The sequence below is a fragment of the Botryllus schlosseri genome, chromosome 7, assembly GCF_051294905.1.
Source record: "Botryllus schlosseri isolate E-star chromosome 7, Bs_hap1, whole genome shotgun sequence".
In the NCBI taxonomy this organism is placed as follows: domain Eukaryota; kingdom Metazoa; phylum Chordata; class Ascidiacea; order Stolidobranchia; family Styelidae; genus Botryllus; species Botryllus schlosseri.
The window spans coordinates 13,743,084-13,761,207 of NC_137242.1; the positions used below are offsets into that span (position 1 = coordinate 13,743,084).

Here is an 18,124-nt window from a genome sequence, read left to right on the forward strand (position 1 = left end):
TGACTTTTTTGAAAGTGTCCTCGCAGGACGCCCAAATGTCCTCCTCTATTTTGAGACTTTTTCCTCTTTTTTGGAAAATGTGGTTAAATATAGGGCAAAAAACGACTGAGATAGAGTACATCAGCACTGAAGTAAACAACCGGCGGCTATTACGGGAGCTGAGCCGGAAAGTTGACCTTTTTTTATTCAATCGATTACGAAGTGCAAGAAATTTACCATTTTGTAGGATTTTCCTCCGGTATTTCGAGTCCTCTTTTCAGATTTCCAAATTATCGTACACCCTAATCAAACACTTACCATGAGCCACAAAACAAGGACAAAGAAGGAAATATGAGGCATGCACAATGGGCAGGAGCTCGTCTCGAAAATTGCCGAACCATGTCACTGGCACGCAATCGTACAATTTTTATACCATGTCGTAAGCAAATACATGGAGCTGGACTCCTACCACTACCGAATACACACCCCGGGGGCCGGGATTATTCCGGTACCAGCGATGCAAAACCAAGTATTTCCATGACCAGAACAGCCGAAACTCGGTAGTGGCCGTAGGGATTGTGTGCTGTGAACCTCTGAAAGGTTCAGGTTCGTGTCAAAGAGGAACCTTTTTAAAAGGTTCTGTGTGAACGCGAACCTAATGACGTCACAACGTTATATTGCTAATTCCAACACTACATATTAGTGAAGTAATAGCCTGTGTACACGATACCTACCTAGCGACGACTCGGGCCACATAATGCCACAATGCTGAAGTATTGACGTTTTAAACGTCGCCGAATGTATCAACTGGGGCAACCAAATGATATAATAATCCCGTAAATCAATATCTTCCGTCGCTTTGCCAACAATTTCAAGACTTGCACGAGAATATAAGCCCACACCGTAACAGTCTGAACTAGACCGGACGATGTATTCGGCGTCTGAGTATAATTGGTACGTTAATATTGAGCTGAGTGTATAAAACAGGTGTCTGTACTTTGTTACCGATATTACACCTTTACCAAGTTACACAGCAGTCAGCGGTAGCCAACACCCCAATAGCATGGATTTGGTTTTCATGATACAATATAAACATATGAAATCAAGATTGACTCTGTACGCCTGCTAGATTTTTTACATCAGGCAACTATATCGATATCATTGGTAGGTTGAACAAGCATCATTCGCTGACTATACTTACAAGTAGCGTATTTCGCTGTTGATGTTGTGTGATTGCGGGTCAAGCTCACAGCAGAGAGTCCCTAAATATTCAGTAACGAAAGCTGAATATATCGAGCAAACTTTTGTAACAAAGCAAGTAAAATGTTTGAGATTGTCAAGGTGCATGCTCGTTTAGGGTAGATTTTTTATGCAGCCAGCGATATGCATAGAGTGGCCCGCAGTTGAAATGCAATAAATTTCACACCATCCCTAGTAGTGGGATTCAATTTTTTGTACGCCATCAAAAAATATCAAAATAGTCATCGTAGTAGTGGCGTAGCAGCCAATTGTCGGTTATGGCTCTGCGCCACGAGCGGCAGGCTGCAAGGGGCGGTAAAATGCGAGGTGATGACGTTTTGTTAATCAACACAAGATTTCCAGTAAATATGATTGAAAAGCTTGACACTATTTAAATATTTGGTCGGCATTTTCAACGAAAGTCAGGGGCGGCGGCATATGTCCCTACGCCACTGCATTGAAATACAAGTAACATCGCGAATTTCACTCAAACACAAGCAGAGATATATAGTCGTATACCTATTCTCAGGGATATCTAGACTACTATCTAGTCTAGATGTCCCTGCTTATTAGTAGGCATAGTTCTGATAAGGAACTCCTAGTAAAAGCTGTTCAAGTTATCAAGTAGGTAAAACCCACTTCTAAAAAGTAGTAGTTCTTTCCCGACCACCTCTGGATACACGTGGATTACAAATCCACATTCAAGGATCCCTGCTCACCCAACCAAGTCTCAACACATCAGCGACAGCGAACAATTGAAAATTCCATATATATTTAAGATCATCTAGAACGGATGGTTAAGAATAATTCATAAGCTGTCGAAAACATTCACAACTTGGAGAGCTCGCCCTGGTTGTCCCCGACATTGAAATCGACCCAGTCGCGCGCTATAGGCGCCGACAGCATTTCGTCGCTGAGCTTGAAAGATTTGCATAAGTCGAGCGCGTCCGGGCTCAAGGCGCGGCAGGCCTCGGCTGCCACATCATTCACCTGCAAAAACACAGCATGCTAAAAGAGGTGGTCTAGCTAGTCACCGTCATTACTCGCCATACATCGCCATAAATTTCTACACAATTGCGATTAGACGTGACAATTTCCAAGACATGGCAAAGCTACACCGAGTGGATGTAGAAAAAGGCCTGGAAAAAATTCAAGTATTTCAAAAAGTTTATATTATCGAGGGGTCGCTCACTTTCAGCAGTTAATCAGAGGTGGATATTTCGCCAAGATATATCTTTGCGACTAACGCAAAATGGGAGCAGAGTAGCGAAAGACGATTTTTTCGAGTACTGAAATGATATGCTCCATTAGGAGTTAATTTATCAACGAGAATTATAGTTTCAATACTATTTTAGACTGTGTATGCCTTGAAACCTCGATTGGCCATATCACTATCGCAGTACGAAAAATGCGTAGTACAAAGTTGCTAGGGCGGAGCACGGACCGGAGCTGGATCACTAATTATTTCATATACGGGTTGGGCTTGACCTTTGAGTGTTTAAATTCCTGTTTGCACAGTTTCAATCAAGATTCAATACCGTCCTGCGAGTAGATAATTATTATCGGAGTTCAAATTACCTTTTTCGCGGCGGCAGTGCTCAGCACTTCGTTGGCGGCGAACCAACCCAAATCACGCTGAACTGTGTCGATGAGGTAGAGATGGTAGAGTTTGGACAGGATTGGCTTAAGCGAAGCTTCCGTGTCGTCAGAATCGATGGCGTGCTTCATTCTCTCGCTGATCAGACGCTCGCCGTACGACCGGGCGGCATTCTGGGAAAACGGTTCGGATGGATAAATCGGTGGTTCTTAACCTTTGATAACCTAGCCAACCACTTGCGGTAGTCTGCAAGCCTTCAGATAACCCCAAGTTTTGACCGAGTCACAAATCTACCAAATTAGACATATGATACATTACTATATTTTACTGGTGCACATAACAAACTGTGGATCAACAGAGGTTTTGAAGCCACATGCACATACGAACCATCCAATGCTAGCCCGTCGTTTTCCATTGCTCGCGACCTAAGAAAATACCTGAACGAGGTCGCTCTCTTGCAGCATCCAAGTGTCGAAAATCTTGTCCATGCCACCCTTCATGAGCTTCACCCCGAGCTCGGAGAACTGCGCGATCTCTCGCGTTTGAACGAGAAAGTGCAAATACGCGGGGTCGCTGAGATCTGGACACAAGGGCGTTGTTTTTCATCACAGGTTTACGCGAACCGAAATCGCCACTATGAATTTGAAGTCACATGCTGTGTGCTCTGATCAGAGCACCATATAGAGATGATACAGTTAAAATTGCGAAACTACATCCAAGTAAAGACGCATTTAGGAGTTACCTTGATAGGAAAGAATAGACTGCAGTCTTAGAGTATAGTATTTAGTCGCGAATTCGGTTCCATGGGAATGATTTTCCGACTGTTTTTTTGCAAATACTACACGAATAGTATGCTCTTGGGTTGGGTTGGCAATGCAATTCAATCCAATGATACAGGCCGAGTTGAAAGAGTGCATATTGTTTAAGTGAATCTATGCGTCGCTTGTGACGAAGAACTATTTTCTCACCAGGAATTATCGGCTACACACTTCCTTTTTGCTACGGGTATGGAAAATATGAATGATTGGTTTCATCGCAGCAACGAAATTATGTAGCATGGGAGTACTTACACACATAGGCACCGACTTACAAGGTTACGAGGTGGAGACCACCTCGTACAAAATGCTTAAACGCCCAAGTGATTTGTGACGAATAATTAGTAATCAGGCGAATCGACGCGACCTCGTTAGAGACGGCTCGATTTCGATACGCGCGTGTGCCAGGTGCAAAGCCAGGATCCCGATCCCGAAACCCCCTTTTTGAAACGCGAAACCACGTCATTTTGAAACGACCATTCAACTGTAATATTCAGTTGCAACTCAATAATTGTAATATCAGTGTTCCGCGCAGCCGATTTGTGAGAAGAGTGTTGTCAATTAGCGAGAGAGTCTGCGATGATCTCCCGCTGAGATGGTCTCGAAATTAGGTCATTCATTCCCGTGCGATCGGCAATCGTCGCTGGCCTGATTTATCACGTCTCGAACAAGCCTGACTCAGCTGGCCTGCACAACCACATCTGCAATAGGCCTGGTGCGAAAGATATCGTTGCAGGCCTAACTATCGCATCTCGGGCCTAGCAAGCCTTGGCTCCTATCTCTCGCTGGTTTGGAGACAACGCCGTCGAGTATACGCTGATTAGTGATTGTTAATATGTGATATTGATTAAAAGCGACATCGCGAAACTGAATAATATCGAATCGCTGCGAACATACTTTAACGTGCTTGATTGATTTCCGCTAATAATAAATCGTAACGATCAGAAGATGTATATCAATATCGAGGCTTGAGTTCTAAAAGACGAGAAAGGTTCGAACCACCTGAAATCGTTGCGGTCAGGTTGCACATTCTGATTTGCGAGAACTATCGCAGAGGCAGCGTGATACGCGGGCGTATTTTATTATTCACCCGAGATCGGGGACTTGCCAATTGAAAGCACTTTTGGACTTATCCCAGAACTCCTCTCCCGATCAAGCCCAAATAGACTTTATGTATTTCTAAAATCTAAATTATGTGCGCCCCTATTTGTTGACAGAACAATTCTTGCGCTAGCTAGCTTTGTGATAGTTGTTGTTGTTTGTGGTAATCATGGTGTTTGTCGACTACTATCGTCATTTACACCAGGCTGATATTTATTATTTTTGATTCCGTATCTGCCGACTTGTAGCACGGCCAACTTCTAGGCTTTTCGTAAGACACCGATTGCGCGGATGATATGGCGAGGAGCCCAGATAAACCTCCAACACTTAGGAAGGAATTCTGAAGTCGACCTCGGTCGGACTCGAACCCACAACCCATTGGTGTTACATTAAATAGTGATTGGACGTTACATTTTTTTCCTATATCTATTCAAGGCATATACACCGACTCCAAAAATGATTAACGAAGACGCGAGGGAAAATCGGGAAATGCACCAATGCCGCAAAAATAGCTGTTTTAATCTACAAACAATTGCTGCAATGCGAGCTACTAATGCGAAGCCGCAAACAAGAGACAATTACTGATTGGTTGCGCGATTTTGCGTTTGTAATCATCATTATTGTCTGCTTGAAACCTCGTATTCGAGAGTTGTCGTGTTTCGGACTGGTAGCGCAGTTACACTTTTGAATGATCGTACCGTTTTAAGGTTCCATTCAATAACTCGACTGTATGCTTTGATATTAATGAGTGCGGGGCCGGTATTAAAACGTCGCACGAACGGTTTAGCGCTACACGCACACCAGCGGCATGTAGTAAAGTGCGTTCTAGTATGACGATGACGTCATCGAACGATGATGACGTCACAAGACTCCGCCACCTCATAAAAAAATAAAAGTCGGCGCCTATGCTTACACAAGATCACAATTTCAATGACCGTTACTCGTAGCGACATTGTAACAAAGCATTGTTTTCGTTCGGATTGTGTGAAGGTACAAAAATGAATTTGACGACTTTTTTGACAACACATGATGTCACACTGATTGTGACTCGAATCAGTCAGATACTGGACATTGCCCTGTCGAATTCACAAGATGTGCGCATCGAATGGTACTGATACAATATTTCCTATTCGATCATGCTCGATCAACGATCAGTAAGAATTAGCCCTGACGTTTCAGTTCAAATAGAAAGCCCCCAGCACCATTCAACCTTGCTGGCATCAACCTCACCTTCGGGCACTGGCTCCAGTTTCTCCGGGTTGAACAAATTCAGCCTTTCTTTCGCGACTTTCTGTCAAGTTTCAAGACACCGGCGTCAGGACACGGCGACGCAAAACGTCAACGTATTCGGATTACCTGCATCAGCACACTGTTGTCTCCTTCCGCGGTAACGGAAGCGTGACTCGAACCGATGAAAGTGCCAAATCTGTTCACACTCAGATAGCCCTGGAAACATAAAACGTTTTTGAAGCAACCAGAGTGGCATTCATCCGCTTATGTACAACAAGCTATGCTATAGTCGGAGCACCGTCTAATCTTTGCACACACACCAGATATTGGTTAAATACATAGGTGGTGAGTAATGAAGTACTGATCTTTTGGAGTAGCCTACTTTATTGAATGTCGCATACTTCAGCTACTCAAGTGGTTATGTGATATATAACGTCCTATTCAGGCTACTTTCATTTCTCCTCAAACTGTTTGCGAAGCAAAAACAAATTATTGTCAAGTAGAAATTATGGTTTGTAGGTGGGTTTTAATATCGTTCAACAGTGAAATTTTCACACCAACCAGACGCGAGAGCCACTCTATCACTGTACCTGAATATAGTTCAGAAAATTACACCTCATTGTAGTGTTTTTTGATGCTGAGATACGGCTAACTGAGGTTACGAGATTCCAGTCATGTAACGGCGGTATTGAAACTATTTCTAATTGATAAAATTTTACTATTGGTATGAATGTGAAGGCTCTTACTAGACCCGATTTGAAGGTCGAGCTCGAATCATTATGCCCAGTAAGTATGTTGGCAAAATCTAAAAGAAAATAACAGAAAAATCCAACGACCGCAAAACCATGTCTCATTTGGACACCGCAGTACAGAATGATCACCCGATTACGTCGTCAAGCAAATACCAAATTCTAAAAATAACCTGTCCACCGCAACGCTCCCGGCAAACGGCAGCCATTTCGACCACGTGCCACCCGATCAGCGCTTTCATGACGCAGCACAGCGTCACCACGTTCAAATGCCCAGTCTTGTCGTCCGGCCGTTTCGCCCACTCGTCTTTGACGTAGTCTAGCGCCAGGTTCATGGCAATCGTCCTGGCCATAAAGGGCATCAGAGCTCTTTGTTGGAGCTGAAAAAAAGATCGAGCATTTTTTCAAGCAACCGTGACAAATTGACACTGGTGGTTGGCATTGGTAGTTGGTAGGCCTACTTAAGTAAAAGTAGAAGTAACACCATATATTTTCTCTGAATTACAAGTAGTGATTTCCATGACAGGACAAAACTACTTCAAGTGGAAGTAGAACATCAAAACCTGAAAGGTACCCAAGTACTAGAATATTATGAAAAGTAACTGGTTTTGCCAGGAGAAATGACGGTGAAGTAGTAACCCATCGAGCAAGTAGTGCAAGTAACCAAACATATTCGAGCACGGGGTCGCACTCGAGTCGCGATTTTTTGGTGACTTGATTCGAGTCATTTTCGTAAAAATGAAAAATGACTCGATCGAGTGAAATGACTCGAGACCGGGTCTACTATGACAGACATTTCATTGTAATTTCGAAGAATAGTAAAGTTATCACACTGATATTATTTCGTCTATCAGTACAGGTACTCAAAAATGCTACCAGAAAGTGTTAGAAGTGAGAAAAATTAGTATATTACGAATACAAAGCATTAGATATCACTGAGCAGAGTTGCGAAAAGCGGGTTACATATGACATCAACTCGGTACTGAGCAGTCAGCACAATGACTTGGACTTGAGTCAAAACACAACGGCACGGACTAGACACTCTACTCAGTGACTTGGGCTTGACTCGGTGGTGAGTTGAAAATGACTAGATTGACTCGAGTCAAAACCATAAAAGTCAGATTGACTTGTGACTCGGAACCTTGTGACATGGTTACAACCCTACTTGAGCACTCCGAACATATAAAAGTACGGTGCTTTGGTAGGGGGGGGTGGGGGAACTTGAGTAGGTAGGGGAATTTGAGTACATTCGACAAAAACTTTTGCTTTCTCAACATATCTGCTTTAAATTCCGCAGTTCTGCATTCATTCATTAGCTCACTATGTAAGCTCTAGATAAGACTAATAACCATTTCTATCAAAGGCCGATTATAGCTTCCACGTGGAATTGAAAGTTTGTGAAATTTTTTTTCATTTTTGACACCACTTTTCAACTTCTTTGCAGACAGCATAAAAATGGTTGTTGCATATCCAAATATTGCTTAAGTTTGTGATAGGTGATCATGCTACAAGGTATGGCAATGCATTTTGTCGATGGTGGTAAGAGTAAGTTTTAATTTGAAGAATATTTTTTTGGGGTGATTCGGGTATAGTATAAATTAGGGGTGGGTTAAATTGAGTATACTACTAAATGATAACTTTTTTTGTTGCACTGTCATCAGAGAGGTTGTAGATACTCTTTTGAATCTTGTTATTCTGATTTTGTTACACAATTAGAGAGTTAAAACAATAACAGACAAGCTCAGGTATTATGAGAAGAAGCGAACCCCTAAATATGCACCACATGAATTTGATCAGGCCATCAAAGAAAGTAAGACAGGAAAGAGCTGTTATAATAGAGTCTGGGATTACCTATGAAGCACTCAAAACAAAGTTAATTAGAGCAACACAGAAAATTGTAGCCACAAGAGCAAGAATCGGTCGAAGAAATTGACTAGATGAAAAGTTTGACTCGGGCAATTACTACACAGTAGTCTCACAAATAATGAAAAGAGAATCAAGAAATTATTTAGCTAGTCATAATGCCAAAAGAAGGCATGTTCACTTGATCTTGCCATAACTGGTGAGGTGCTGACATCAGAAGAAAGCATGACCAGACTTTAAGATGAGGAGAATGTATGAAAGCTAAAACGCAAGAGCAATGATGTTGTGGTCAGTGACGATTATGAGGAGGAAGTGGCCACTCTAAGTACAGTTCTGAGCTGGACTTGGGGAATTTGAAACAGTTCAGAAAGAGGAAGAATATCAACGAGTTTGATTGGCTCGTTATACAATACAGACAGACAAAGTTTCTGGGGCAGGTGGAAAATATGATGGGTGGCGGTGAAACATTTGAACATAATTTTTTCAACCTACGGGTTGCATATTTTCCTATCCCTGAAACATTGATGACATCAATTTCATGTTGAGAATATTTTCCATTTCATTCAATGAAGTAATTTTCAAAGTGAAAGCAACAATTTCAGAAAGAAGAGGGGTTGTCAAATTTGATTTGAATCCAAATAAGTAGTGAAACTTTGACATCTAATTATTTCGTTCTGCTGTTCAACAATAAGATATCTTGTTCCAGTTTCTTTTTTAAAAACATGTAAATATACTCAGTTTTCCCATACAATGGGTCATTTGGGTATAACGTGGGGATAAGGCTTGCTTCAAGTATAATTTAGACAGTATACTCAATTTTCCCACAAAATTGGGGTAAATTGAGTATACGAATTTGTAAAAAAAAAATCACAATATTTTTCCACTGCGAGCAAATTGAATCTTCAATTCATTTGCAACCGAAAATTCAACCATACAATGTAACAAATATCAACCAGCCACCTTTTTATTTGACTGTTTATGAAAATGACAGCTGCTCAAACTTGAAAATATACTCAAATTCCCCCATCCCCCCCTACTGACCACTTCCAGAAATGGGTATTTCATATTGCCATACAGTACCTGGTACTGAAGAATGGACATGTCCGATTTTCCTTGAGGGCCCACGGTCATCCGCGTGGCCGCGTACCGCATCGAAATGGTCAGGCATGCTTTGGCGCATCCTATCGCCATGGATGCAATGCAGATTCGACCAGATAGTAATTGATCCGCGACTGTCAAGAACCGACCCCTGTTGCTTTTGATCGAGGTGGAGAACGTACCATCTTCTGCCACGTCGGAATATCTACAACGGGTGCCGCATTATCAGCCGATATTCATTATAGTGTTGTGATAAAATATCTATTATAATTAGAACGCAGTTGATAGTCGAGGAACCAGCTCATCTTGCAGTAGTCAAACAAGTGCCAGTGACTTCAACGTGTTTATTTCTGCATTATTCAAGATGAATTTTACATCATTACTGGCAACATCTCCTTGGTGCAGTGGTCCAGGACTATCAATTACCGGTACCAATGTTTTAGACATCTACCAACTCACGAAACAGATGCAAAGCAAGCCAACCAACATATTGCAGGACCAAAATTGTTGTAATGCCAACAAACATTGCAAGAATACATATTTTCACACTCAAAGACTTTTAGGTTGCCTCTTATCATGAGCTAAGGCAAACTAAAGAGATTCAAACAGATGCAAAAGCAAACCAACACGGCAAAGTATGACGCTATAGGCTAGGTCAAAATCGACAGACGAAATACACAAAACAAAGCTAACAAATGGTAGATTAGGCAGTTATTGTGTACATAAACTGGGCTTTGTCAATGGACTAATTGTGGTTTCAAACACTTTCAAATGAAGCAAAGTATGACGCTATAGGCTAGGTCAAAATCGACAGACGAAATACACAAAACAAAGCTAACAAATGGTAGATTAGGCAGTTATTGTGTACATAAACTGGGCTTTGTCAATGGACTAATTGTGGTTTCAAACACTTTCAAATGAAGCAATGATGTATCATAAGCAATGACAGGGAGCATGTCATCCATATATAGTTTTGCACCAGACAAGTTTTTACCTCACATGCTGTTGAATCGACGAAGTGTATGCTTAGAAATTAGAACACAAGTTGGGTGTGGTCATTTGTAGGTTTTGAACTTAAACAAATTTTGGAATACCGGTATGCGGTTTTATCTGCACAAGGTTTTATTCGTTCAAGGATCCAAATTCAGAAATTTGAATAAAACTATTGCATCTCTGTTAGCTTCCTTGCATTGCTATGTGACTACAATTAGAAACAATCATACTTGTACCAGGGTGAAATCGAAACTAGGCTTCAAATAGGCGATTTGGTGCCAGGCCAATGGCCAAACGTGGTCGAATTACGTATTGATTCAGGACTCCCAAGTAGCAAATTCATATTTAATCACACCTTATAGACCTACACCATTCAATATATGCCTTAACTACTTCGATAAGTTTATGAAGATCTCTGAACTAGTAGATACGATGGGGTGCCGTTGTTAATCATCGTCCACACTCAAAAGTGTAAAAGGCTTCACAGTTAATGCAGAATGACCAGTGACACCAGAAATTGATGCAAAATTACCTAAAAGGGGGCAATATCGACAGCCTGCTAGGACAATATCACATAAAAAAGTCAGGCTAACAAGTTTAAAATTGACTTGACTAGACCTAAAAATGAAGCGAAAAGTAGTCTGAAAATATTACCAATTATGTAATAAAAGCCGAAAAACCTATTTGAGCACTTAAAAAAATTGTAAGTTATGATATTTACCAAGCCTAAATTTGCGCAAAAAAAACTGAAAATGAATACGAATCGTACTTGTTGAGTAGATTTTCCCGTGGCACCCGCACGTGGTCAAACGCCAATTTCGCGTTATCCACCCCGTTCACCCCGATCTTGTGCCCCATGTCTTCCACCGTGACACCGGGCATGACGTTCATGTCGTCATCACGGATACGAACCAGCAACCCGTGAATTCCGTGATGCTGTCCGTCCACAGACAGCTGGGCAAAGACGATGATGTGCTTGGCGTGAATGGCGCCGTTCGTGATCCAGTATTTTTGCGCCAAAGTTGACGGAGTGTTGATGATAAACTCTTGCGTGGCCTGCAAACGAGTGACGCACATTGCACAAGTTCTTAACAAATCGACGCTGATTGGCAGGTAAGTGGAGAGCAGGAAAGACTTACTAGTCTATAGAGCAGTGATTCGCAAACTGTGTGCGACCACAGATTCTCTTAGGTGTGCCGCGAGTCTTTTTAGGGTTTTGGAGCACACAAGCAGATGCGAATTAAAAGAGGTCTAACTTTCAGCAGGCTGATGAATAAGCACATGTGACCATGTCCAAGAAACCACTCAGTAATGGCATTTCCAATGAATAGGGTAATGTCCAGTCCACACTCCACATCATAATTGGACAGCTAAGTCTGGATAAAATACTTTGATTCGTTTGAAATCAACTCGCAAACAAGGAACCGTGCCGCAAATCACGAGAAGAATCATGATCTGGAATTAAACTCACATTTCAACAATACTTCGCGGGATTTGCTGTGAACAAATACTCTGTGATTTGCACCTCAATGGGCATGTAGACATGTTTTATTTTCGTTTTACGGAAATTAAAACTCGTAACTGAGAGACAATGCTAGGAAAACGACGAAATGCATGTATGTTTGTCAACTATTAAACATCGTTTTAGTCGAATATATGTTTTTCTAGACAAGCACAGCCATTGCATTAACAAATGATCCTGAAGCAGAGGTAAAAATACGAGGCGTATTCAAGTAAGCAGTTTGAACAAGTACATTGGGAGTTTGGGATAATGCAGGGCATACTGGCATTGGTTCCAAAAATTGTTCAAGTAGAAGTCTATAAACCGCTAGAGCATCAGAAGTAGACGAAACCTAATAGTGCATTCCAAAAACATGCCATGCCATACCGTACCATAACGCGAGCATTTTATCAAATAACCACTCCTGGTGTGATACCCATGTCACTAGTGCACATCTCAGTGGAAAAAGCTATTATTAGTAATATCCCCAGGCAACCAATGTATGAGAGTTCAACCATTAAATGAACTGTAACTGTAAGGTAAATGTTCATTGGCTATTGCATAAACAAACTATTCTCACCAATCAGCATCATCCATCATCATATCGGATTTACATTCCAAAGTATTACATCACTCAAAAACCCTACATGATCCATTGACGCACATAAAATTCACTGCCATGATCTCCCTGTCACGATACCAGAAACTGATACAAGAGTCTCGAGTGGCTCAGCGACATTTGAAACAAATTATCATCAAGATTAGACTGTAACCAAAACATATACAAAAGATTACCTTATCATACTCTGCAGTAGTCTCCATTTCCACAGCGTTATTTCCATATCCGAGTTCAGTTAACCCAAAACACCCGATATCGTGAAGATTATCAATTCCTGGCAAAAGGAAAGCCAATGAAGAAACTTGGCGTGCCACGCAACAGTGCACAGCTGTTGCATCTCAATGACGCAAAACTAAGATCCATGACTCGACACTGGCGTAAGAGACATGCCTGCAACCGATACCTTCAATCAGCTTGTCGTGGTGTCGCTTGGTGCCAAGCATAACGATAGTTCCTCCGAATAGATTGAACTGTACGGTCATTTTCGTGGCCATGGCTGGGTCTATGATGGCGGCGATTTCGTGTGCGGCGAAGATACGCAGTGGATTGTGCCAGAAGTCGGTGACGGAGATGAAGCCGGCCTGAATATATCACAACAGTAACAAGCATTATGGAATTTTTTAATGGCAGACGAAGTTAGTTAGAGGGTATTGCTTTAAGAGTGGGAATAGTAAGACGCAGCACGGATAAACAAGGTTCATAAATCACAGTTAGAGTAGGACACTCGAGTGGTGGCAGAGGAGTCTTTTTGATTATTATTTTAAAACGATCATCTTGAGTAAGGACTAAGGACTGGAGTATCACTTTTCATACAAATCCAGTCTAGAAATGATTTTCAAGTGTAAAGCAGCAATGATTTGACTCACTGGCCAACAAAATGAAAAATAAAAATTTTGGCAGAACATCTGAGAGCCGTTTCTGGGGTTCTGGCTTGCTGATTACGAATATCACTTTGGTTTTGCCAGATTGGCTCTTGTTTATAAGATATTTATGCCTCTGAAAAAGTCTAAATTGATGTAGGCTACATGATATCCGTGAAAGTTCATAACTATGATAAATGTAATACCCCTAAATATAGCCTACTGCTGTTGCTGTAGTTTGATTTAAAAGAGTCTTCTGTGTGTAAAAATAACAAGATTGAATTTCTAAACTTCATAGTACGACTGAGCCGATTTTCCATCCAGTCATTACAGCGAAATGGGAGATTTTGGTCAAAATAGCCCCATGGGTTATCTCCAAAACAAGAGCCAATTTGAAAAAACTACGGTTATATTCGGAACCAGTGCCCCCCAGAACCACTCTTACTTTGTCTGCCTAAAAATATGTGTTGACCAGCGTTATCATTCTACATAGTAGAGAGAGAAAGAGATATGCTTTGGATGGAAAATCAGAAAAAAATTATTGTACACAAGGTATGCCATGTACATAATCATATACCAAGAATCTATCTACATCACACCGGTGTAGAACAATGCATGTTGTTATGTATTGTGACAATCCTATTTCAAACAGAAATTTGTAGCTACCAATAATTCTAATAGATCCAATGTTTATGAGGCTACCTACGCATTACATGCAACGTAGGCCTATTATAGCGTATAGTGGGATGTTTTTTGTACAGGACCTAATATTTTTTCCATTCACTGGTGTTACAGAAATGCAATTATTATATATAGCCAGTAGTTTCTCACAAAAATCTGGACCAACAGCAGACTTGGCTATTAGTCGGCGGTAATGGATCAAGCAAAACTGCATGGACCTAGAGTAAATGTGACCATAAATGCAGATATCATCAGCATTTATCAAATATAATCTTACGTCACATATTCTTTGCAGTCTCTGCAAGGCAATGTCTCTCTCCTCCGCAAGGGAAATGTTGTATCTTGGAGTCATGCACGGGTCGCTCATGAAATTTCGAAATTTCTCACGCATTTCATGGTTGTCGTGGTCCAATAGACTGTTCATGGCGTCCAGATTAAATGACGGGGTTTTGCCTTCCGACCATTTTTCTCTGAATGACACAGGTTTAGAGTTGACTGATAAAGTCACGTAACGTAACGTAGCATCACGTAAGGAGGATTTTCAAAAACTCTTCTGCGATAATATAATCCAATCACACTGCAATTCTGTGAGGCTGCAGCCAACTACTTCTAATTTACAAAATAGGTATTCAGTCTATGAAACGAAGCGTGATGTGCAGATTAGTTACAAACAATATCACAGATAGTTCTTATTTATTCACTTGATATGACAGATTGTAGTTTACGCAATGAATATGACATGCATGCGAGAACTGTGATGTCATTTCACTCAGGCACACACACACACACATCAAATATTGGTCCGAGCAGCTATTGATGATTGATTACAAACAGATCCACCGACATGAAACCAAAATATATATGTATGGGAAAGAGAAAAGATAGAGAATGTATCACGTTATAAGTACAAGACAAGCCTCAATATTTTCGTTACTTAGGCTAATCAGTTATCATAACTTTTGTTAGAACTGTTGGGGATTCATAAAGTTCACAAGTACACACACGGTGCTACATTTTTCCAGCATAACAATTACCTCACTGTTGCCAATAATATCCTACAATAAATTATTTCAGCTAGCCTATCTGATGAAAAATGCTCACAGGATTTCGGGAGGCGACATTTTGTTGGAAAACGTCTGTCTCATTGGTGCAGACGTGCTGCATGGAACCGACGAGATCTTTTGCCAGCAACTTTTCATTGTGCCATCCGTGGTCTGGTCCTGTGACATACTAACGTTAACATTGATATGATATGTCAACTTCGTTTTTTAATATTTGACAATATTGTGTACGGAGAGTGGGACGGTGGTTATCTGCTAGTTGTAATTTACAAGCTGTGCAATGAGTATGAGGAGTACTGCTGTTACTGACATTGGTTATTCAACATATAAGTACAATAGTCGCAGAATACTGATTAGGTGATTACAATCCTCTATTAGAAACACTTTGTTCTAATACTCAAATAGAAATATCACCATGATCCAGCTTGAAAATATTTATTTTTGTGCTATAGTAGTGGAAATGTAAAATCATCAGACTGTAAACTTGCCAACAATCTTATCCAGCCACAAGAAACACGCTGCATAACTACCTCCATACCACAGAATAATCATTGATTCAATTCAAACGGCGGATGAAAAACTGCATACTCGAAGTTCACACATGGTGTTCATTGACTGCACAATAAGCTAGATTACCCAATGGAGTGATGATACTCGTGAAGACAGGTAATACAGACTATGGTAAAAATGATGGTCGTGAGTCTGAGATAAGTCCCATAGGAAGAATGATAATGAAACTGGATAAAGCCTGAGGCTTAATTATCAATAACCACTAACAACATAGAAGCATTTGGGAAGATAATTATGACTGTTGAATTTTGTTGCAAAATCGACATACTTACGACACAGTACGGTAGTGAACCTAGTTGCGACCAGACGTGGTCAGTAACGAAGTACTTTTACTTTTGCAGAGTAGCGTACTCATGGTTTTGCCTACTTGCTAAGATTTTAGAATACTTTTAATTCATTTCAACGGTCATCATTTTTCAAGGCAAAACTATTCAGGCCTATCTATAAATACTAGATTTCAGACTAACATAGAAATTGATACTTCTACTGGGTTGGAATCCCGGTACGTTTAGCGTAATACATTTGGTGTGCCAAGACAGTTCCTAGCATCACACCTGGCTAACCGAATTATAATTTAGCAAGGGCTGTAATGCATACCCTGAGAATTGTACAATATCTACAAATGTTGTTCTTTTATGAATTCCAAGTGGATTACAAAAAACAAAATTGGAAAATTTCCAATGGTTCAAAAGATGATGCGATTCAAAATTCTCTTGTCACTAGGTGGCGCTGCATGCAGATATCTTTTAAATCAATATTTTTTGCTTAAATTGATGATGGAGAACCAATTAAAATGTCTAATTATACAATTCTGGGGCCAAGGAATTGGAAAAAATCGACCTTTTTGCTCTAAACTCAATGAAAAAAAGCTACGGATGAAAGAAAATTGGGGGAGGCCCGGACTTGAAAATCCATGTGGTGTTCTGTTTCCACAAAAAAAATTATTGCAAAATGTGCTGACTTTGAAGCAGTATGGTTGATAAAAAATTGGATTTTTGAAGTGCAATCTATTCCTTCATAAAATCACCAAAAAATATTGTCTTTCAAATCATTCATGGCTTAAAATAGTATTTACAGTGAACAGTTGGTCTCTGCTGCTGACCGTAAATACTATTTTAAGCAATCAATATGTGGAAAGACAATTTTTTTTGGTGATTTTATGAAGGAAATTTTTCAATTTTTTTAATCCACTTAGAATTCAAAAAACAACATTTGTAAATATTGGACAATTCTGAGGGCATGCATTACAAATGTCAAAAAATTTGCTAAATTATAATGGAATGAGTCTGTCCCTACTGGAATCTCGGTACGTTTTGCTTAATATATCAGGTGAGCAGCGATGACTCTCCAAGTTGAAGTAATTAAATAAACATAATAATAAAATAAAACCTAGTGTGACTGTGAGCACAGGACACCGATTCCCCGGGTTGGAATCCCGGTACGTTTAGCGTAATATCTTTGGTGTGCCAAGACGGTTCTCAGCGTCACACCTGTGTGTAGTCAGTAGAATCTTTGGTGTGCACGAGACACCGATTCCATATTGGCCGATTCCCGCATACAGGTGAGCTGTGAGTGTAGTATCTTTGGTGTGCACTCCCTATGGAATCCCGGTTCATTTTTTGAAATAAATCCTGCGTGATGAGATTTTTTCTGCATAGAATAATTATGTAATCAAACAGAAAGTTCTGCGTGACGTTGCCACCAATTCCACTCTGGCGAGGGTTGTGCACGAGACACCGATTCCATATTGCCTTGGTAGGTTACTTCTACACCAGTATAAATTGATGCTGGTATAGGCCTACTTTTACTTTTATTTGAGTTCATACAATGACGGCTTGACTAACTGGTCTGGCTGTGACCTTGCCACTCAATCGGCATGTTGCGACATAGCCGACATTGCACCATTCGAAGCACCCCCACTCTGATTTGATGCGTTGATTTATTGTTGTGGCACATTCATTGATCGATGGGGATGATGTACTATGATCCATCCAACCACCGAAACACTCACCTTGGAATCTGTAAAAAATAGAAAGTTGGTAATTTACAGGATTATGGCCTGGTTAGAAATCGAAAAGTGGACTTTGGACTCACCCACTTTAGCCCAAGCCGAAATAAACCGGTTATGACGGCATCTTGACGCAAGCACTTTTGACCTCGAACATGAA

At 40.7% G+C, this 18,124-nt stretch overlaps 1 protein-coding gene across 1 annotated transcript; it reads right to left on the reverse strand.

The window, feature by feature from the left end:
* Nucleotides 1-1,968: 1,968 nt before the first annotated feature.
* On the reverse strand, nucleotides 1,969-16,169 carry LOC145443706 (uncharacterized). Its single transcript, XM_080321654.1, has 12 exons — nucleotides 15,427-16,169; nucleotides 14,603-14,795; nucleotides 13,188-13,365; nucleotides 12,961-13,058; nucleotides 11,434-11,720; nucleotides 9,654-9,876; nucleotides 6,884-7,090; nucleotides 6,088-6,177; nucleotides 5,962-6,022; nucleotides 3,253-3,395; nucleotides 2,797-2,988; nucleotides 1,969-2,208 (listed from the first exon to the last, which is right to left on the reverse strand). The coding sequence occupies exons 1-12, from the start codon at nucleotides 15,552-15,554 to the stop codon at nucleotides 2,047-2,049; spliced, it is 1,962 nt and encodes a 653-aa protein (XP_080177780.1). The 5' UTR covers nucleotides 15,555-16,169; the 3' UTR covers nucleotides 1,969-2,046.
* Between the last annotated feature and the right edge of the window lie 1,955 nt (nucleotides 16,170-18,124).